The sequence below is a fragment of the Mandrillus leucophaeus genome, unplaced genomic scaffold, assembly GCF_000951045.1.
Source record: "Mandrillus leucophaeus isolate KB7577 unplaced genomic scaffold, Mleu.le_1.0 Scaffold383, whole genome shotgun sequence".
NCBI classification, from domain to species: Eukaryota; Metazoa; Chordata; class Mammalia; order Primates; family Cercopithecidae; genus Mandrillus; species Mandrillus leucophaeus.
The window spans coordinates 1904376-1928753 of NW_012104065.1; the positions used below are offsets into that span (position 1 = coordinate 1904376).

Genomic DNA, 24378 nt, shown 5'->3' on the forward strand with positions numbered 1-24378 from the left:
TGGTACTTGAATAGTGTCAGATATTTGAAGCAGGGACAGGATATTTCAACAAGAAGGAATGCATAAATAGGACATAGGCAGGGAAGCAGCCAGGGCATATGGAGACTGAGGAGTTTGACTGTTTAATGGAGTTCATGGAGGTTGTGACAGAGAAGTAGTGGCAGATAAGATGGATGGTAAATTGGGGGCTAATTGTGGAAGGTTTTGAGTGCTAAGCTAAGTAATTTAGTTTTTATTTGGTAATGAATAAGAAACCCCATGGTTTATTTTTCCCTAAGTTTTAAAATGCTGAATACTCACATGATCAGAGCTCGCTATTTATCAGATACTTAGAATGCACCCAGCTATGTTAGGTGGTTTATAAATATTATCCAATATGATCATCACAAAATTATGGCTGAAAGATGTATTAACCCCATTTTTCAGATGAGAGAACTGAGTCTCAGGCTATATAATTTGCCTGTGTACAACAATCTAATAAGCAGATTTTTTAATCAAAATCATTTTGCTCATTACGCTACATAATCCTGTTGTTTTCATAATTCTATTGTTTTAACAAAATCCTGTTCCACTATAATCCCATTATGCTTCATAATCTAGTATTTTGAAGAAGATAAAAATAGAAAAGATTGAGAATATGTCAGAGGCTATTTTAATAGCACAAGAAGTAATCATTCTGATTCAATTATGTTTGTCACTAGTTCAAGTAACAGCAAATCTGAGTTATCACAGTTTCTGAAAAAATGCACATTGAAAAATTGTGTGATGGTTATTTTAGATTTTTAGCATGATGTTGATGGTTCCTATGCAAAGGAAAATTTAAATTTGTTCTTTGACTGTTGGGTTTCTTATGTTATTCAGAAAGTTTGGCAATGCCTGTAATGGGAACTTTCCTAGTAATATGCATTAAACGTAATTTCCACTTTTTTAAACCATCAAAATTAAGCATATAGTGTGTGTAACATCTAAACTATGGCAAGCACCTTAATTACATTTTTTCATTTTAATCTCACAACAACCTTGTAATGTTGGTGTTCTTCTCCCATTTTATAGATGAAGAACCTAAGGCTGAGAGAAATTTTGTCTGTGTACGACGCAACCAACATTCATATTCAGCTCTATTTGTCTTTAAATCACTACAGTTTCCACTACAGCCAATTGCCCTGTAACTCCTCATGTAATAAAAATGACTGATCTTAAAGTGATATTCATATCTCATGATTGAAAAAGAATAAGGAATCATCCGTGGCACAAACCTGCCATGCAGGGAGTGTAGAATCAGTGTTAATACACAGGCTTTGGGATCAAAGGAATGTGAGATTAACTCTCATATCCACCATCTTAAAGCTGTGTGGCCTTAGATATATTACTTAATCTTTCAGAGGCTGGACTGCTAATCTGAAAAGTGCAAATAACAATATCTACTTCAGGGAGTTGTTAAGAGGATTAAGTGAAATAATGCCTAAAAAGTACTTAACACAAAGTAGGCTCTTAATAAAAGCAAGCTCTAGGTGCATAGCACACTATGCTATTTCCTTGATTCTCATAGCTTCATCTCTGAGTCAATCACTTCCAAATATTAGATTCAGACCTCTCTTCTGAATTCTGGATCCATGTATCCCATCACCTACTTGGCATCTGCGCTTGGATGCCCACAGGCATCTCATACTTTGTATACATCAAACTGAACTAATGATATATGTCACCCTCCCTCCTTCCCAGCTAGTATCTGCTCCCCTGCAGTTGGTTTTTTTTATGGTAGTGAGGTAGGGGTGAGTGTGTGTGTGTGTGTGTGTGTGTGTGTACAAATCAACACTGTAACCAGCCCACAACTAATCCATTCTTAAGTAACTCAGTGCTAAGGGATATGGCTTCTAAATTCCACCCGATACTACCCTAGTCTTAGTGGCCATAATTTCTCTCCTAGCCTAATGCAGTCACATCCACTGCTGCCTACACCCACCAACCAGTTAGTCATACTCTAACCAGAGGGACCTTCTTAATGCCCCTTGAGTTTTAAGATTGGCTTAAAGTCTCATTCCATTTTGATGGAAATCAAAAATCCCTCTTGGAGTTTTTGTTAACTTGGTATAAACATTCATTCTTATAAATTCTTCTTCCCTCAGGAGCCAACTTCCACAAATACTGCTTCTGTGCCCTAACACCTCCAGGTGAAACTCAGCCCCTTCTACAAGTTCCATGGATGATCCACTCATACAAAGCACTTGTGAGCATAGCCGACTTTAGTGAACATTGGGACTCAGGGAGACGGAGAACTATTTGCTATTCAGAATGTGAACTCCAATGGTGCATTAGGTATTTCCAGTCTTGTATCTCCTCTGCCCTTCTCACCATCTGGATGTTTCCACTGGCAGATTGCCCCTTCTTCATCCCAGCATCATACCATCTTGGGGGCTCTTATCTTATACCCTTTCTTTATTCCAGATTTCTTTATTCTTTATTCAAATCCTTTGTGATTTGAATCCCAGTTTGGATGTCTGGTTTTTGTTTGTTTGCCTGGGTTCCTCAGCTCACACCATCAGTATTTCCTTCTAGCCCAAGTGGTTGGTTACCAAGTATTTTTCCAATAAAAGTTCCCACCCCCAATAGGAATTCTGGAGCCAGCAAGTAACATCATAAACTTTTTGCTTCTATTACAGAATGTAAATCAGATGATCCCACTTCCCTGCCAAATAGCCTGTAAGTGGCTTCCCATTGCCTTTAGCATAAAGCCTCTAACTTTTTTAGAAGGGTCTACAAAGTTTCCCATGATGCCTCCTCTACTGGCCATTCTAATGTTGTTTTGGTTTCTCATCCACATTGTGCTTTCTCCAGCACCCAGGTCTTCATATTCACTGTCCTTAGGTCCTGTTCTTTCTCCAACTCATCATCAGGTCAACTCTTACCAGCCCATAGGTCTCTGCCTAACTAGCACTTACTCTAGGCTGGAGCCACCTGCTAGGAGCTCCTTGATCATCAGGTATTTCTTAACAATGCTTTCTCCACTTGCCGTTATCTAGTTATTTAAAATAATGTATTTCCTCTCTCTCCACAGACTCAAAACACTACTAGGACAGAAACCAGATTTCTTGTCTTAACTATCACATTCTCAGCAAGAAGCATACAGCAGGCACTTAATTGTTAAAAACTATCTGAAGGTAAACGTTGAGTCAAGCATCTGTGTAAAGTATTGCCCTAAATCTCCCTTAACTTCTGGGCTTTAATTTATTCTGCATATATAGGGATCAGTCTTTCAGAAGACCCCGAAAACCTTAGTGAAGGTGGAGGGCTCAATAAACTATTTGCTTTAAAGCTCTGACAATTTTGTTGTTGCTGATATTAACAACTCAACAAGAAGGGGAGTTAAAGGGCAGTGCGTACAAAAGGTCACAAGTGTACTGCCTAAATATGCTGTGAGCTTCGTAAGTAGGCTGCACTCTTGTTCGCTATCATCAGGATTTAATTAACTGGTGTCACAGCTGAATTGACATTTCATGCCTGTGGGGAAATTTGACGGAACTCATCCATTCCAAAATAAATGATTAGCACCACCGTCTTTCACATGATCTTTCAATAAGTGGGACAGCTACATTTTCACAACTTGCTGGGGAAAAACCATTTTCAAACTCGAAATACCAGTAAGCATGGAAAAGAAGGATGGGAAAAAATAAAGTCAGGCAAAATGATATTTGTGGGTGCTTCATTTTATGAAAATAAAACTTGTTTCAGAGGCAAAACGAACCTGTCAGGAACCCCTGTTTTTCATAACAAATTATGCCAGAAGAATGTTGCACAGTTTTGGAATTTGCCTGATCACTGAGCTGTTGAGAACAAATGTATTTTTATGGGTTCCTGGGTTGTGGGCCGACCCCCTACCCAGTCAGTCACCAGCCAAGCACAGCTTCCAAGTCTTTAAACTTCTCAGCACAGTAGGCCCTAAAACTGTTCCCATGGTAACCTTCCATCAAACAGGTGAGCTGTAAAACAGGTGAGCTCAAGCTGTTATTTGCAGGCAAAATGAGAAAAAGAAATACTGGCTGCTCTTGTTCGAGATGCCACGAAGAGAAGTAATACTGATTACTGAATAAATAGACTGAAAGTCGGAATAGTTGTTGAACCAATTAGGAATCATGGCGTTAGTGTCCTGACCAAAAAAAAAAGAAAAAAAATACAGCTTCTAAAATGTATACGTCTCAAAGAAAATCAATGAGAAAACAGATCACAAATTGTGTAGAAACATTAGTCATTGTTTTTGGAGGATCTCCTAAATATCGGGTCCTTGGATGGAAAATTTGCACATATGATTTCATTTGTCTCTAACCCCCAAAAAACCTGTCATAATAAGCTTTTAGTATTTCCATGATTTACCTTAAATAACTGAGGTTCAAAGAATAAAAATGAGAGACTGTCACTTAAGTGGGATTTGAACCCGGGTCTCTGTGTCTCCAAAATTTCTGTTTTTTTCATGATGCTACACTTTTTGAGCATTTATCAAGCATATTCTAAAAGAAGTCAGTCACAGTTTGTGCTGAGGGAATTTGCCACCAATTAAGTACAGATGTGAAAGGCGGCACTTGGGAAATCATCTTGGCTCCAGGATCGTACAGTCTGGGGACTGTAGTATAATAGAGTCACAAAATCTGTAGTTATAAGAATTGCCTTGAGTGCTGTCTCCTCCACAATATAATAGGGTAGCCTTGAGAAATCCATTAAATTTTTTGAACCTCAGTTTCTTCTTCTGTGAATTGAGATAATAACTTAATGGAATGTTCTGAGAATCAAAGGAGAAAATCTATTTGAAAGTGCTTTCTAAAATATAAAATGTGATATACGATTATTAATATTACCCTACATATCACATAAAATCTTGGCACATCTCTTTGGCACAACAGTTTCTTTTCACTTAAAACTGGCCAGTTGAATTCTTTCCTCAAGCGTGTTTTATTTAATCTTCAAAATTAAGAGTTGTGCAGAGCTTCCAGTCTGAGTTCATTTTAGAAGTCAGGAAATAATTGTTACATTATTATATATATTGAACTGTCATTATACACATGCACACACATATGGCAACTTGATAAGAAAATATCATTTGTATTTATTTTAAATTAATGCTTAACTGGTGACAGACTGTAGCTATCACCTACACTCTGGTTGGGCCAAGAAAATAGTGTATGATTTAGAAACTGAAGGACAAAAGAAGAGTAATGGTCAAGGAAATGGCAGTGCAAGGAATTCAAGGCAGCCTACAGGCTGGGGCTGTAATCTGGCAGCCTACAGGCTGTGGGGCTGACCTGCCAATGTATTTTCTTTGGCCAGCAGGGGTTTATTTTGTTGTAATTGTGCTTTTTAATGATGCTCTTAAACATTGTATGTACCCTCCAGTTTGCTAACATTCCATCATTTGTATCCTCTTATACCTGGCTGCCTCTCACATGTATATTACCTGCCTGACAGCAATAGGCAGTTGGGAGTCCCTTTACCAAATAACAGGTTTCTTCATTCTGAAACCATAAAGAATGATGGGAGGCTGAGGTAGGCAGATTGCTTGAGCTCAGGAGTTTGAGACCAGCATGGGCAACATGGTGAAACCCCGTCTCTACAAAAAATACAAAAAAATAGGCAGACTTGGTGGTGCATGCCTGTGGTCCCAACTACTTGGGAGGCTTACCGAGATCTACTTACTGAGATCCGGCCACTGCACTCCAGCCTGCATCTGACCATTAAACACAGGAAAGACTGAGCATGCACTGGGCTCAGGCACCAAATCCCTTAGGAGTAGAGAACTGGCATACTGTATCTGAGGAGATACATTTAGGATACATATTAAAAAGTCTAGTATTACACAGCCAGTTGTAAATATTCTAATTCAACAAGCATCTAAGAACCTGCCATATGAGCTTCAGGAAAGTTTCTGGCACACAATAAGTATGATGTAAGTGGATGTTCTTTGTTATGTCATCATCATCATCCTTATTATCATCATTGCTATTGTTATTGGTCAGACACAATTCTAGGAAGGGCAAAGGATCCTAACTCCTGTTTTCCCCTTTACTCCCAAGTAGAGGGTATCCCCAGTGTTCTGCTCAGTTTCTGATGCATGCTTGTTTCCCAAAATATATCTGAGGAATGACTGCATAAATAATGGAAGATTAGAGAGAGGCCATCCCTGGCCTTTGAGATCAACAGTCAAAATCTGCTCTGACAATTTCTGAGAGCTGTGAATAATTCTAGCCAAGTGTCAGAAGGAACCTGGCAAGGGTAGCTCTGGGACTCTGATTTTCCCGAAGGAACTGAAAAGAAAGAATACCTGGGTGGAAAAGGTATCCTGGTAGCTAGACAGGAAGGATGTTCAGTGGATGCATTATGTAATGTCTGCAGAGAATCATGGCCATAGGTGCTATGTAAGCACCAAATATCATTAATATTACTATTTAAAAGAACGGAGCAGCCTATTCCTTCCTAAGTGGTAACCTGAGCACAGCAGGATTTTACTAAATCTGATCATTTATTGGGTTGCCAGCTGGAGCACTGATCATGCTCTGGATGTATGTCACAGAGTCTGATTTGGTGCAGCCAGCACTGGCTCTGACTCAGCATCTTACCTGCCTGAACTATTGCAACACCCTCCTTACTGTCTATTGGCCTTACATCAGCCCAGTCAGCCTGTTATTCTGCATACTCCTAATTATATAAGTCTTGCTGAACTGTAATCGAATCATATCACTTTTCTGCATTACAACAGTTCATGATTTCCTTTGGCCTAAAAAATTGCCAAACTCCTTAGCAAGGCGCATCTTGGGCTTGGGCCACCAGCACTCTATTCTGAGCATCCTCCGTTGATCTAAACACTCTAGCGGTCTCTGGATGCTCTTCCCTCTTAACAAGTGACTTTTCTGACCCGTGTTCCCCTGGCAAACTCATGAGCATCTTTCAAACATCACTTGCTCCCTGAAGCCTTCCTTCACACCCATCTGCAGAATCAGAATTGAGGGCCTTTTTGTCTACATGTCTGTGGCACTGAACAGTTCTCTTGTATTGGCCAGGATATTTGGATGCAAATCTTGGAAGTCTAGATCAAACAAATTAAAGAATATGTTGGGATTTATTCACTCGTGTCACCAAACTGCACAGTGACTGGGTCTTTGGATGAGTGTGACCAGGGCCTCAGACCAAATCAGGGAGTCTACCGCTAGTAACTATCTTCATGGGGCAGAAATGACAAACACTTCAGCTTTGCATTCATACATACTTAAAGCCAGAGAGGAACAAGAGCTCCTTCCCATGAATTCTAGTTATAAAACTTCAGAGGAACCACTGTGGATGGCCTGGCTTCGTCCACATGAGCATCACAGGAAGGGGACCAGGTGCCATGACTCTCCTACACTGCTTCAAGGTACCTGCTCAGACCCAGTGACGGGGTAGCATGATTAGCAACCCTCGTCAGGACCTCATTAGATTGAGAGTGGGAAAGAAGCAGTGTCCCATAAGAAGGTGCAAGCTCAGATAGAATTTCAGACAGGCGGAAGAGTAGGTGTCATCTGGACTGTTACTCAAATTCGATAACTAATAACACTTCAGATCCTAACTGTGTATTTGAGTTTTTGAGTTTGCCTCTCACTACAGAGTGAGCTCCTAGAGTGCAAGGAGGCACATCTGACTCATGTGCCTCTGCTCTCACCTAGCATGATGCCTGGTGCCAGGTTGCCACTTAGCTCATGCCTGTGTGTTCTTGAATTAACAAACGGATAGCTCTCCAATGCTCTGTGAACAAAACATCCAGTGAACATAATTACGGAATTCTGTAGTGTTTGGAAGTTAGTTAAACAAATGTTTATAGAACTGCTATAATTTAAAAGACATCGAGTAGCTCACGCCTGTAATCCCAGCACTTTGAGAGGCTGAGGCGGGCAGATCACCTGAGGTCAGGAGTTCGAGACCAGCCTGGCCAACATGGTGAAACCCCATCTCTACTAAAAAGTACAAAAATTAGCCGGGCATGGTGGTGGGCACCTGTAATCCCAGTTACTTGGGAGGCTGAGGCAGGAGAAGTGCTTGAACCCGAGAGACAGAGGTTGCAGTGACCCGACATAGCGCCACCACACTCCAGCCTGGGCGACAGAGTGAGACTCCATCTCAAAAAAAAAAAAAAAAAAAAAGAAAAGAAAGACATTGAGTGACTCAAAACTAAAATACAACACAATAATCTTTGAAATACAACTAGTATTTATTGAGTTCATAGTGTTAGCATTTTTACAGAAGACATTTAATCCTCACAAAAATTCCATGAGTTTCAGGAATTAACCCTATTTTATAATTTAAGAAGATGAAGTTAAGAGATCCTTGGACTTCCCTTAGTTCTCACAGGTAAAAGGCTACAGAGGCAGAACAGAAACCCAGGCCTTCTGATCTCAAGTCTGTTGCCTTGCTCTTAAGCAAATTATTTAACCTGTCTGGGTAAAATGGAGATAATAACACTTGTTTCTAAGGATTGCTGTGAGGAGTAAAAGAAAAAATATATATAAACAAATTAGCACATAGCCTGGTCCAGATGAGGGGATTAATAGACAATAGTGCTATATTTGTCAATGATGGTGGGCGATTTCCTTTGATTCTGACTGGTACATATCTCTGGCCAGTTTGGGTCCTTGTCCCACAGCCCAGGGACTCGTCTTGTGTTAGTCACCTCTTCAGTGCTACCCACTCTGTCTCCAGTAGCTTCTCTCCCCGAAGACTGCTTCTAGAACAGGTCACAGGCACCTGGGCTCCCCCTTCGCGCTGAAGCCAAGTGCCCAACCCCCTTTTGATGCCTCAGTTAGCTGGCCCCACTGGTTATGGAAAGATAAGTACCAAGAGGCATAAGGATATATGGATCCTAGACCTCATCCTGACATCAATTAGCTGTATGACATTTGCACTGCTGTTTTCTCAAGCATACAATGAGAGCTGGACCAGAGAAATCACTACATTAAATTTGTTATGTAAAGGAAATTTCAGCAAAAATATTTTTCCTGCAGAGTCAAGCAATACTATTACTTCGTCTCAAAAAAGTTTTACATATTTTTTTTACAGTAACCAAGTAAATCAGCATCGGACTTGCCTACATTTATCAGATCAATTTCTATTAATTTTAACTGTTCCTTCCTGCTCTACTTCTCAGCAGGGATTACGTGCCTGCAGCATACTCTCGGAATTTTCTCCTAAACATAGATTCCAGGAAAAGCTAAGGTAAAGACGACAGAGTAGAAAGCAAGAGCACAGATGACACTTCTTTTAGGCGCACTGCCTAGATCTCACTTGGCCTGCTGCCTTCCTCTCATTAGTTGCACCAACTGAATCTGATTAGCCCACTCTGATTTATTTTTGGCAACCTGGGAGTGCATGGGCCAATGCTTATTTTCATGGCTGATACAATCATCCCCAAAGCTGTCGTTAGCATTTGGAAGATTAGTCCCTTTCTCTGGATGATTTTACTGCCTAGGAAGCATCATGACACACATTAGACATATATTTCTTAAACACTTTACAAAATTGAGTCTATTTACTCCTCTTCTTATTATCACAACCACCTTCTGTTATTGGCTGCTAAAACATAGAGAAAAAATTATTGATAATTACATATTTGATGCTTCTAAACTTATTGTTTTCTGAGTTAGTGAATCACCCGCTATAATCAATAAGAACTAGAAGCCAGATTTCAATGCTACTGGATACTCAGTGCCAGAGTTGTCTACATTTTGCTTAATAGACTTTCCTGTTATGCACCAAACAGTACTATCTATGTGAAAAGTGAATAAGGAAATATGAATAAACACTTTCTCCTAAAAATGCAACTTTCAGATATGAAGCACAATATCCATATGATTTCTATTTATATTTGTTGACAGTAAGATTTATTAGTAAGGATCATTATTTTTAGGTCTTTGAGACACAAAAATTCTGAGATTCCAAATAAATCCTAAAGCACACTTAGTATAAAAAACATTATCATGAAAAATGAAACACTTTGGCAAATTTTCCAATAGGTTAAAAGTAAAAGGATTTTTTCATCAGCTCTCAGTTAATTTGAAAGCATATTTATAATCAGGATTCCCCATTCACTAAGCATTTCGTAAGTAAACAACCACTGACCACCACCAAACTTGCAGCTCCTGGAGGCAGGACTTTGGATCCCCAGTACTTAGCAGACTGTGTGATTCTTAGTAGGTTCTTAATTTGTATCAACTAAACGAGTATTTCAATTAGTAACTTCTACCATGGGTGTGATTACTCTTTCTTTACCTCGTTCCCAAGTCTTCTCTATCCAATGAGGACATCCCAGCTGTTCCAGATACCCTCTTGTAAAGTCTGTCTATAGAAGATTCTAAGGAAAGCAAAAGGATAGAAGAGAAGAAAAGATAAAATTTGCAGAGAGAGAAGTTTAAAGAGAGAAGGGCACTATGATAGGGGAAAAATGAGAAGTTTAAGAAGTATTGCTGGAGAGCTCAGGTGCACTAGTTAATTGGGGTCTAATTTGTTTGTTGTTGTGGTTGTGCCAGAATTTTAGAAGTATCTCAATGCTGATGAATTTTCCTTAAGAGGGAGGGAAGATGAGGAGGCAGAAGATGTTGAGACCAACCTACACATTACTTGTGTTCCCTGCTTGATCCTGGGAATGTATTCACCGTGAGCTAAGGTGAATTTTGTTTTGCTTAGGAAGGTTAGAGGGAGGGCTCTTTGCTTTCCTTAGGAAATACATTATATTCCCCACACTAAAGTAAGCTGATGATGCTAGAGGAAGAATTGGTGTGCCTAGTAAACAGAGGATCCAACTCCATCGGGTCAGCTGTAGCAGCAAGGGTATGGGGGCATTCAGGAGCAGCAGGAGTTAGCTTCAGAGCACGAGTGGGAACAAAGTGGCAGGAACAGGTGCACCCTTGGGCAAAGTAGCCCACCAGAACAGGGGCTGATGACTTCACTAGACTGTCAAGTGCCCCCACTGCACTTTGGGCCTGTCCATCAGAAGCACACATTGTGCTGATAGCCTCCATGGCACCATCACAGGGATGGGAGGGCATCCCATCTACCTTTGAGGCCTGGAACCTCTGGGTACATGGGTATCTCTTGCACACCTGTGACCCAGCACCACACTATACACTCATCAACAAATGTTCCTCACCCATGCGCATTGCTCAGGGCTTGCTCCTGGACTGCTGGCACCGCCCTGCTCCACCAAGCAGGGGACAACCCTGACGCAGCTGTTCTATGCTTCTGATGGCCAAGAAAATTGTTCCCCACATTCTCAATTCATTGTTCACACCCACTATTGATTCGACACCCCCTTGGGACACTGACAGAGCAAAGCTGGAGGGTATGGGTACAACAGCAGACTGCTCATAGAGCCACGAACCATTAACAATGCAATACTTCTAGATTTGGTGCAGGAGGCTAGGATGTCTGTGATCCTCAGCTAATAGGTTTTAAAAGAAAGTGTAGTAAGGGAAAAGAGATCATGCATCTATGATAGCAACCTGGACCTTTCTAGTCATATTAAGGGTACGGACAATTGCTTGAATTACTAGTAGAAGTCTATTAATTTCAAATCTTAGTTGACGAAATGCTATGGTTGAAAATGTCAACTTTCTTTAAAAAATTCTACAGGTGAATGATTCTGACTTAGTCAGGTCTTAATGTGCATTGGTGTTAATCCCGATTTACATTATACAGGTAATAATCTAAGATCATTTTTTCTTTTTAAGCATTAGGAACCTTTGTGCATGTGTGTTTATTTTGGGTATGGGGAAGGGAGAGGAAACAGTTAGAGAATTTTGTTCACCCTATTGGCAGAAAAGGGCCAACAGGCACAGGTCACAACCACAGGCAAAAGGAGGTTATAGTAGCCTATTATTAAATTTAATTTTTAAAAATACAAACCCTTCTCTCACGTTCACCCACTCTGAGGAGGAACGGAAGATCCCCGAGCCCTCTATTCTAGGGTTTCCATATGTAAAGCCTGAGATGGTGAGGGTAAGAATTAAAAAATTATTTATGAAGGGGAAAAAGACATCTGTTGCTACCTTAACCTTCAGACACTCCCATCCCCAGCCCCTTTTGCTTCTTCAGAAAGAGCCCCTGGGAATCAATTTGAGTATAGAACAAGCCCTTCCTCTAGAGGGGCACTCAAACCCCAACATGGTATTGGAAGCTCTGGGGTTAACTGAGGAAGAGGGGGAGAATGGATAGCACCTCAACCTAGCAGGGGAGGGGATGTGCCCTTCATTACATGTAGTCAGCCAGCTGGACAGACGGCAGCCTGTGCCTCAATTGCTACCATCTAATAATGACTTTTTCCTTTTATGTGTTGTCCTCCCCAGTACTTCATAGAGAGTCTCCCTCGCCTCCACTGGAGACACTAGGTTTCTTGATCTTTTCTTCAAAGAGAAGGGAGGGGAGAGGAGGTTGTAGGTGGGGCAAAGCCCATCTCATCTCTTCATCTAAGTCAGAGCATCTGCTCTCCTAAAAGGAACCTAGAAGGGAAGTTCTCCAAGTTCTTGCTCAGATAGGAACAGATTTCTCTCCCTCAGCAGAGGAACAAGACAGTAGCAGAACACACTGGTCTTGATGAGTGATGCCATCAGTACTGAGTAGCAAGGAGGGAGATTTCAGGAGGCAGGGAGGTAGGGCACATCTGGCGCTGGTCTCACCCTGATGCAGAAGCCTAGCCCTGCACTGTTCTCTTTAGATAAGTATGACGATCACCACGGTCCTGTTCACTGTAGCTGAATGTGCGGGAAGACCAGGCACCCATGAGGCAAGGGGTCTTCCCTCAGTCTTGGTGTGGAGGCAGCACATTACTTGAGCCCTAAATATTTTTAAATTCCTTTCGGTTGTGTGACCGTATTCTTCAGGACATTGGGTAGGACTAAATGACTGAGGATGAAACCAAATATGTCTATATTGCAAAAATTCTCTTGATTTTTTTAAAAAAGGCCTTTGAGTAACACAGAACTATGTTCGGTTCTAGAATTACTTTTTTTTGTTTCTATTTCTCTGGTGAAATTTTCTACCCTTTCATTCATTATGAGCATACTTTTTAGTTTATTAAGCATAGTTATAATATCTGATTTAAAGTACTTGGCTACATCCAAAACCTGGATTTTCTCTTGAAAATTTGTCACATTTTCTTGGATCTTTGTATATGGACTAATTTTGGACGATTTCTTGAATATTGTGAGTATTATGTTATAAAGACTGTAATATTTACGTTTCATGATTAAGCTAATATTTTAGTCTTAGCAAGAAATTCACTTGGTTGGATGAAAACTACACATGCTTTTTTGTGGGTGGCAGCTTGAACCTTAGGACCATTCTTTTAGCTTTGGCTGGGTTACCTGCAGCCTGACCACCCTATGAATGGCTCAGGAATCAGCCTGAGGTTTGGACAGACTTTAGGACCCCCTGTTTTGGCTCACTCCTTTTCAGGATTACCCACTCACTTTCCATTAGTGGTGGTTGCCAAGATTCTCTTATCTTTTGCCTCAGGCCAGAAAGACTGACATTTTGTCAGAGTTTCAGCTGTCTCACACTGTGCTGAATGAAGCCTCTGCCCTCTGGCTATAAGCTGAGATAGAAGATGGATGGATGGACAGGTGGGTGGATGGACGGATGGACAGATACACAGACAGACAGACACAGACAGACAGACAGATAGATAGATAGATAGATAGATAGATAGATAGATAGAAAGATAGATATAAAAATAACTCATTCTGTGCCAATACCTTCTGCCAAGTGTCAACTTCCCTCCAAAAATCTCTGCTTTGTTCATGATTCAGTCTTTAGTTGTTTATTTGGTAATTTGTCCAGAGTGTATGGTTATTATTTGCTGGAGGAACAGTCAGAGAGGAACTTTCATGGCCATAACTGAAGCATAACTTGCAGAAGCATAATTCAAAAGAAAGAAAAGGGTAATGGAGAAGGGAAAGAGCTAGCATTTGTTAAGCTCCATATATAGGCAACACATTAAATACTTTTTCTGTTCTTTTTCTGTTTGCTTATGTTTTATCCTTCTTGCCCAAACAGTGAAATGCTCTTACGAACTTTAGGCTAGCCTCACAATTCCACCTGGACCACTGGCAATATAGCATGGCTCATATTTTGTGTTTGATCCCAGAAGTACATTGCTCAATGTTAGAAACATGCCCATGTGTCTGGAATAACTGCCTTGATACATTCTCCTAGAATTTTTCTAGGACGCCACAGCCTCACTCATATTTTTTTGAAACATGTAATTTCACCAGCATAGCTGAAACCAAGAACTTCCCTAGAACCTAAGTGTCAAAACGACTTTCATTCATTATTGACTCCTTCACAAGATGTTTATTTTGTTTATTACATGACATAGTCCAATAAAGGGACATTTTAAAAGTTCATTCTCAATACCTAGCTCATATTACAGAAATCTGCCTAGGATCACCCACATCAAAAGCACTTAGCATATACCAGGCACTAATCCTAGAGCTGGAGACGCAGCTGGAAATAACATGCAGTTCCTGACCTTAGAGGACTTATGGTCCAATATGATGAGATTATCGGGAACACAATTTAGTCTATTCAGTGTTAAGACAGAATTAAATTTGTTTATGCCAGACATTCTTTATAAGTACTAGGGCCTGTAAACACTGGATTTCTAAAAAATAAAATAAGAAGAAAAAGTCAGTACATTTTTTGGTCTATAAAGCCTCTTGGAGAGTAGTGATGTATACTGTGTGCTTCATTTGGTTGCTGAAAATATGTGAGAAACCAAAATCAATAAGTTAAACTGTTGGTGGAAATGTAAATTAGTTCAGCCATTATGGAAAACAGTATGGAGGTTCCTCAAAAACCTAAAAATAGAACTACCATATGATCCAGCAATCCCACTACTGGGTATCTATCCAAAGGAAAGGAAATCAGTATGTTGATGATTTCTCTGCACTCCCATGTCTATTGCAGCAGTCTTCACAGGAGGCAAGATACAGAATCAACTTAAGTGTCCATCAGAGGATGAATGGATAAGGAAAAGATTATGTGTGTATATATATGTATATATATGTAAATATATATATGGAATATCATTCAGCCTTAAAATAAAAAGGAAATTGTCATTTGCAACCACATGGATGAACCCAAAGGACATTATATCAAGTGAAATAACCCAAGCACTGAAAGATAAATACCACGTTTTTACTCACATGTGAATGCTAAAAAAAACTTGCAAGTTGCTCTAGCAGAAGTCATTACTAGAGTCAAGGAAGGGAGAGAGAAGGGGACAGCCAAAGGCTGGTTAAGGGACACAAAAGTATACCTAGACAGGAGGAATAAGTTGTAATGCACTATAGTACTATAGGGGGACTATATTAACACTTCATCGTGTATTTTCAAATAGCTAGAAAAGCGGATTTTGAATGTTCCCAACACAAAAAAGTGATAAATATTTGATGTGGTTGATATGCTAATTACCCTGATTTGCTCATTATGCAATGTATATATGTATCCAAATATCACACGGTACCCCACAAAGATGTAAAATTGTTATGTATCAATTAAAAATAAGAATAATAAAACCAAAATCAATAAATTGAGTAATTTGTTAGAGGCAAATGCCCATATATCATTGATTCAATCAGCCATTCCTTCATTGATGTAACAGAAACTTACCAGTTACATGTTATGTGTTATGTGACAGACTCGGTGTTAGGAAAGTAAGTTAGGAGATGAAGACAAATTAACATGTGGAACAATAATTAGGCTGATTTTTTGTACTTGTGACTACAGGCAAGTGACTTTATGTTTCTGAGCCTCAGTTTCCTCAGCTACAAAGTGAGATTAAAAATAACAATACCTATATCAGGAGGTTATTTTCAATATTAAATGTGATATTTTTATATAGAGAGCACCTGGGATAGTGGTTGGATCCCAGTAGATCCTTAATGAGTTTCAGCAATTTTTCCATCCTGCTACTATAGAAGAGAAATTTGAGGCCCATTGCAGTGAGTAACTTACTCACCTGGGGCACTACACACCTAGAAGATAAATTAAACACAAGCATGTGGTACAAAGTACATGAGTCTTGTTTGAGACCAAAAAGAAAGATTAATTCTGCCTGTGGAGTCTGAGACAGAATCAGGGAGGAATATTTAACCAATTCCACGGATGACTTTCCAGATATTGTCCATAAACATATATCTGGAGACTTGGAGCAAAGTTTTTAAAAAGTCCATCAACTGCTGATCCCGTAGACACCTTCAGATCTTCCATCTGATCTCTTCCTCACTAATGTAGCTTCCTTCATCTTTAAGAGATTATGCTGGTTAATCTTTAATGACAAGGATCAACACCAGTTTCTCAATCCTGACTTTTTTTATCATCTTCAGAACTAGCAGGTGACAGGAAAGAGAGGAAATAACTGCCTTGATATGTTCTCCTAGCATCACTCCCTCTAAAGTAAAAAGAGTACTTCTTTAAACCATGTAACTTTGCCAGCACAGTTGAAACCAAGAACTTCCCTAGAACTTGAGTGTCAAAATGACTCATTCATTATTTAATCCTCCACAAGATGTTTATTTTGTTTACTACATGACATTGTCCATAAACTGGAAGCAGCGTCAGTAGAAAAAAATCCTCAAAGTAAAACCCTGAGAAGATTATTAGTCCTAAGAAGGATAATCTCTTTCTGATTTTCCTTGTGTAACTAAAATACCTATGTAACTCTATTTTAAGAAATAAGGCTTATCATAAACATTAGTTTATCATATACAATAATATGTAAAAATTATCTTAGTATGACTTTATTGCCAATTATCTGAATATAACCTCCATCTCTTTTTTTCTCTTTCTTTCAACAGAACGCTACAGCTTTCCATGTAACTGTCCAAGATGATAATAACATCGTTGTCTCATTAGAAACTTCAGACATCATCAGTCCAGCATCTGTGTATGTTGTGAAGATAACTGGTGAATCCAAAAATTATTTCTTCGAATTTGAGGAATTCAACAGCACTTTGCCTCCTCCTGTTGTTTTTAAGGCCAGTTATCATGGCCTTTATTATATAATCACTCTGGTAGTGGTAAATGGAAATGTGGTGACCAAGCCATCCAGATCAATCACTGTGTTAACAAGTAAGCATCACGTGTAATATTGTCCCCTGTTTCTTCTTATTGTTCCCGTTTCTTCTCATGTGGCTTGAATTGAGAGAAGCCACCCAGAATGGCAAAATCACTTGCCTTGACGCCACGTGACATAGATCCAATGTTATGAGCTATATTAACAATATAGCTTCTTGCTGGAGTTTGATGTTTACTCTTTACCTTGTGATAACAAAAATATTTTTAAACCAAAAAAAGTAAACCTCAATGAAGGAGTATATTTTGAGACTGAACGGCAATTTCAAGTTCATGATTGCACTGTGTAATGTTCTGCTGTATTACTTAATAATGTCATCATAACTTGTCTATTTTTTCCAGAGCACGTACTCTCATATTTAGCAATTCAGTTTGGGGACAACGAACTGATACCCCTATTTAGCCTGCTCAAATTCAGGTATAGGTCTTTGGCTAAGAGAGAGAAAAAGATATATTTATTTATCACTTGTTATTCCCTACCTCGTCTTCAAAATAGCTTTGCCTTCTACTTCTCAAGAAAAAATGCCAAGAAAAAAATTACTGGCATTTTAACCTTCATGAGTCCATGTCATATAGAGTTAAGGCTGACATTGGGAAATTTTTAGGAATGGTTTTAACTCCATGTGATTTTTTTTCACTTTACTCACTGACTTTAATATCTAATGTCAAATTAAGATGTGACTCTACTGTCTATGTTGACATGTGGAAGAAAAACTGATATCTGTAAGACAGCCGAGTTTATCACTAGCACAATATAATGGCTCAGCAAAGTCCCTTTTGCTTATGTTCTTCAGTGCAAGTTTTGCAACAACTGCAATTTGTTAAATGCCATCTACACATGATTGTTCTCGTGATAATTAAGGGAAAAGACAGTGATATTGTCTGTTGGGATAAAAGGAAACAGAAACTACAAGAAGCAAAAACTCAGAACCAAGCTAGAGGACATATTTTTAATACGTCTGTCAAAAATTAATTCAAGTCTCCATTGGCAGAATCCCAGGATCAGTAGTGAGTCCTAAAAATTAGGAATGGTGTACACCCAAGACCTTCAAAGTTTATAGACATAATGAACAAATCTATTAGCTGAATTAAAGGGAGCACTTACCTGGTAAAATACTGTCTTAAACAAGCTCTAGAAAAAGACGAATTGCAAGTCAGATTTAGGCAGCAGATATAGGCACATAATGCCTATAATACAAACTCCTTGAAATCAAAAACTGTCTTACTTATCTCCATAATTTCATAAACACCTAGCCCAAGGCTTATGCTTGCTTAATAGATGATCCATAAATATTAGTTCAAGTTAGTTGAGCAAGTAATAGGAGAGATCCACAGGAAAAAAAATAAAGCACAAAGAAAAATAAATTTAGGACTGTAATGACAGTTGCTGATCCAACATTTATGAGCATGCACTCAGCCATTCCTCATCAGTTGCAGCTGAATGATTCAGCCCTTTAGCTAAGCCTTCGTGAAGAAATTTGATAGGTAAGTAGATGCTAAAAGCTTTCTAGAATATCACTTAGCATTTATGATGAGTTCCATTCAAAACATATTCTATTTTCCTTTGTGATGTTTTTCTTTGACCTGTAGGGCTTACAAGTGTGTTGAATATCCAAACATTTGGAAATTTTGCAGACATCTTTTTTATTGATTTCTAGAGGAAGTGCTGTTGTGATCAGAGAACATATTTTATATGATTCATTTACTTGAAAATTGTTGAGATTTGTTTTATGGGCCCAAATATGGTCTTTCTTGCTGTGTATTCTGTGAGCACTTCCTGGGTGAAATTTCAATAAGTACCAACCAGGTCACGTTGTTTGTTCAAGTCTTCTATATCCTTACTGATTTTCTGTTTATTTTTTCTAGTAATGACTGATAGAGGAATCTGAAAGTCTCCACCTGTAACTGTAAATTTGTCTATTTCTCCTTTCACTTATTTTGGTTTATGCTTTACATATTTTGAAGCGCTGTTGTTATTAGGTGCAAAAACTTTTAAGATTGCTGTGTCTTCTTGATAAACTGACCCTTTTGACTATATGTAATGTCCCTCTATATTCCAAGCAATATGCCTTGTGTTAATTTCCCTTTTGTCTGATATTAAAATAGTCATTTTAGTTTTCTTTTTTAAGTGTTTGTGTGGCATACTTAATCCATGCTTTTGCTTTCAGCCTACTTCTGTCTTTACATGTAAAACGGTTTCCTGTAGACAGCACAGAGTTGAGTCTTGTTTTTTTTTTTTCCAATCTAAAAATCTCTGTCTTTTAACTGGAGTACTTAGGACAGCACTATCCAATAAAAAGAGAATGTTAACCTCATATGTAATAGTAGATTTTCTGGTAGACATATTAAAATGCTTTTTTAAAAGGTGAAATCAATTTTAATAACATGGTTTACTTAATCCATTACATTCAAAATATTATTTCAACATATAATCAATATACAAATTTACCCATTTTTTTACTTTGAAACAGAAATTAAATTTAAGTAAAAATAAAGCTGCACTAGCCTAATTTTAATTGCTCAATAGCCATATGTAGCTAGTCACTAGCAATTTAAATGTGTAGGTTTAGACAATATACATGTAATTATTAATATTTATTATTATAATATAATACAATTATTTATATGGTTGAATTTGAATTTACCATATTGCTAGGCTGTTAGGTAGAATGAGCAGTGAGTAGATCTAGTCAATAGTTGAGCTGGGTTTAAGGTATTAGACACCTTCTGTTCATCACAGATTTCCAGTTCTTCCCATGGTAGGCTGCCAGGAGTGGTAGAGGGTATTTCTCAGTGTTTCAGTTCCACCCTCAGTATGCAGCAAGCCCTGAACATCGGCACCACAGAAGAGCTCCCCCAGCAATAGACTGCTGTTGTTTTTCTCTCATCGCTAACTTTTTGGCGGGGACAGAAGATGTTCTTGGTTCTCATGATCCAGTCTCAGGCTTAGGCAGACCCTGTGACATTAGATGGGACATTCTTGACATTTTTACCCCTCAAATTACACTGACACTGAAATTCTACATTAAATCTGTGGGTCAGAGAGTTTCCTGCCTCTTCTCCAGTGGTAGCAGAACCACTGATACTCTACTTTGTATCAACGTAGGACGCTGGGCCCAAAAGAGTTTCTGCTCCTCTCCCAGGAACAGGCGTCTTTTGTTTCTATTCACCCTTCAAAAGAAGGGATCTTTTCCTGAGAACTGGAAGGGAAAGATTTTTCTGCCCCTCCACAATACATTAAGGTTTGTATTCAGGAAAGGTCCAGGGAAGTAAGTTTTCTTGTTGGCCTCTTAGTGGTTTCAATTATCATCTGCATGCCTGTCGCCTCCCACACCGATCCCCAACCCCCCAGAAGGAGGCTCTCTCCAGTCCCTATATTTACGAGACTGCCTCTGGTAGTCCTCATGAGCATGGGGTAGAGGCCCAAAGGGAAAGCGAGAGAGACACAGTAGACTCTATTTGTGTCTGTGTCTCCCAGTTAGTCTAGACTAGTGGTGACCCAGAACTTCGGGATGATAGAAATGTTCTATATCCATATTGTCCAACATAGTAGCCACTAATTTTTAATTTTAATTAGTTTTAGTTCATTTAAAATTTTATTTAAATATCTCCATGTAGCTAATAACCACCATATTGGACAGAGCAATTCTATGCATCCATTTAGACCATACTTAGCCTTTATGAATCCATTAAAATTGGAGCTACTTTCTTCTTACCTGCTTCAATGTTGTATCCTCTTCCTGCTGTGCTTTGCCAAAAGGTGAAATAGTGTGTCGCCTATCTCCAGAGGGGTTGTTCACGCCTTGCAATTCATATTACTTGATTGACTTGCTACCTCACCTCTCCCGTAACCTCAAGAATAGTTATGATTTCGTGGATTACGTGGCTTTTGCTTGTTGAGGTAGAGAAGAAGTGATGTTGTCCTGGGGCTTTCTACATGTTAAGGGGAAGAGGAAACACGTATTAATTTCCAAAGAGTAAAATTAATTCATGATGGCCTATCAAATATTGTCTTGTACCCCATTGTTAAAGGCTCCATTACATTATCCCAAATTTAAGGAGCGATAATAAGTTGGGAATATAAGAAGTGGGGATTAGTGCACAAATATTTCTGTGACATTAGGCATGAGCTGGCATTTAGTGACATTTGGGTTTCAGCTTCCACCTTCATAAGAGAGGGAATTAAAGTACATGATGACTCAGATAACTTTTGAGCTCTGAAACTAACATTATCTGTCAGTTAATGATGTGTTTTTGCCATCTTTATTTTTCTAACTGAAAGCTTTTTAAACAAGTTTGGAAAACATTTATAGTATCTGCTCACAGAGTTGACATATTTCTCTTGAGAATAAGAGAGTACCTTTGTAGCAGTCATTTATTGTGTGTTAGATGCTTGTCTTGATGAAATAAGTAATGACAAAGCAATTGGCCCCAGGGCAGTCCTTTGATATTTCGCTATAGTTGTTCTGAGTCTGTCACTCTTAGAGAAAGCTGAAAAACATGTCAAAGAATAAATTTGGCATAGCAGAGTCATTTGGCCAGTTCAAAAGAATTTCACAACCCTTAGGCTGTGACATCTCATTAATATTTAATTGATTGAGAACGTTCAGTATATTGCATGCACTTCAGAGGAAAGGGGTAGTTTCTCAGCAGGTAAAAGGATACCTGGAATCAGTTGCTTGGAAATTGAGGAAATGTCACACACACACAGCTGTGTCACGTGTCAGTGAAGTTCTACAGATACTGGCTGTACACACTAAAGAATACACAAGGAGACACTCTACAAATATAATATTCTATACAGACCTATTCTAAATAAAAATAATTCATGAGTTTTTATTTTAGTTATCAGGTACATTCTCTGTGCCATGTCCTAGGTACCAAAGAAATAAAGAGAGATAAAAATACTCATAATCAAAGATGTTATACTATAGTGGAAGAGACAAATAAAAACCATTGCAAATAATATGATAGCTGCTATTGTAACCAGAAAGGGGTCCCAATCCAGACCCCCAAGATAGGATTCTTGGATCTCAGGCAAGAAAGAATTCAGGGCAAGTGCACAGTGCAAAGCAAAAGCAAGTTCATTAAGAAAGTAAAGGAATGAAAGAATGGCTACTCCTTAGGCAGAGCAGTCCCAAGGACTGCTGGTTGCCCATTTTTATGGTTATTTCTTGATTACATGCTAAACAAGGGCGTGGATTATTCATGAGTTTTCCCAAAAGGGTGGACAATTCCCAAAACTGAGGGTTTCTGCCCCTTTTAGACCATATAGAGTAACTTCCTGACATCGCCATGGCATTTGTAAACTATCGTGGCACTGGTGGGTGTCTCTTAGCATGTTAATGTATTATAATTAGCGAACAATGAGCCAGTGAGGACAACCAGAGGTCACTCTCATCGCCATCTTGGTTTTGGTGGGGTTTGGCCAGCTTCTTTACTGCAACCTGTTTTATCACCAAGGTCCACCCCAGTAGGTCTCAGCCTTATTTTACCCAGTCCCTATTCAAGATGGGGTTCCCGTGGTTCAAATGCCTCTGACACTGAAAGAATTATGTGAAAGAGATTGCCTTGCCTTCCTAGGGAGCACTGGGAAGGCAGCACAGAAGAAACAATCATTAAAAAACGAAGGAAAATTTCCCAAAAGAATAAAGAATAGAAAGTGTTACAGAGTGAAATGGAATCATATATGCAAATAATGGAGGCATACATAGTGTGGCACACTTGGTAACTGCAAGAAGTTAAGATGGCAAGTGTTAGCTGTTCCAGAAAATAACAAGAAAGGTGGCTAGAAATGTTGAAGAACTTTAAGTACCTTGCCAAGGAATTTAGACTTTAACCTATAAGTGATGAGGGAGAAATTACATAATAGGATTTGAATGGGGAAAGCTCTCTTGTAGCAGAGCTGCAAGCCAAGAGATCCTGAATCCTGCATTGGAATTGAAAAATTATCAAGCGAGTAAAGCAAGTATTTGGGGTAGTCGTTCAACCATATGTATAGCCTTGGGCAGATGATTACGTTCTCTAAATCTTAGTTTTCAAATCTACAATTCGTTCTAGGGGTTAGCAAACTTTTTCTATGAAGTCTTAGATAATAAGTGTGTTATGCTTTAATGGCCATACAGTCTATATTGCAACTACACAACTCTGCTGTTGCAAACAACAGCAGCCACACACGATACATAAACAAATTATCATGACTATGTTAAAACTAAACTTTATATAGAGACACCAACATCTGATTTTTTATATAATTTTCATGTGCCATGAGATACTATTCTTCTTTTGTTTAGGTCCAACATCTAAAAATGTAAAAGCCTTTCTTAGCTTAAAAGTCAGACAAAAACAGGTGGCAGAACAGATTTGGCTTTGTGGACTGTAGTTTGCTCACTTGATCTGTCATATCATTATAATATGTAATATTGGGATAATTAGAGTACCTACTTGGTGGGGGGCATTATAAAATAATGCAAAGTAAGCTCCTTAACAAAGCATGCAGTACAGGATCAATCAACATAATATGTATCAATGGCACTAAATAGAAAGTTACTCGAGGTGTCAGAAGTGAAGGAGATTGAGACAGATTGGGCAGGGAAATATCAGTGAGATGGAGGTGACTGGTTTAGGACAAAGATTCTGACTAAAGTGAGAATATCAAGTAGCCTACAGACATGGAAATTTTGAGCAGAAATGAGTAAGAAAATTAAGGGGAGAATGGAGGCAGGGAGAATAATTTAGAAAGTTGTTGAAATGCTCGAGGAAAGAAATGATGAGGACTTGAACTAAGGTACTGGGTGTGATGGTCACCACCTAGCTTGGACCATGGGCAGCCGCTGCTGCCAGACCTACCTCACTGGTATGCTTCGAGGTAGCTGAGGTGCCAGGTCAGGTCTCAAATAATCATCTAAACACCAAACAGTAGCTCTGGTCACAGTCCAGTCCCTTTTCCCTGTGCCTGCCATCAGAAGTGAGGGTCTAATCCCAGATCCTCTCTCTCAAGAGAACTTGGCCGGAAGAGACACATTCTTCAGTTGGTCACATCAGAGGTTACTGAACATGAACACAATTGCTTCTTTAGTTTTAATTCTTTAGTCCCACTAAACAGAGCAATCTCAGAAAGGAGCAACTCTTAGCAGTTAGCATTTAATAAGTAATACAGAGCTACTTTTGTTTTCTTTAAACAGTATGTGCTCCACATTTGCTTTTATTTCTTTGTCTCTTCTCTGAGATAGTCACATC

The 24378-nt window shown here is 39.0% G+C and overlaps 1 protein-coding gene across 2 annotated transcripts in view; it reads left to right on the plus strand.

Annotated features, from left to right (window-relative positions):
* The window catches only part of PTPRO (protein tyrosine phosphatase, receptor type, O), a 283195-nt gene that overhangs the window by 134251 nt on the left and 124566 nt on the right, over positions 1-24378 (plus strand). For both annotated transcript variants that reach the window (XM_011990820.1, XM_011990821.1), the window contains exon 2: positions 16863-17136. In XM_011990820.1, coding sequence (XP_011846210.1) covers positions 16863-17136 — 274 coding nt within the window. The remainder of the gene's footprint in view (positions 1-16862; positions 17137-24378) is intronic.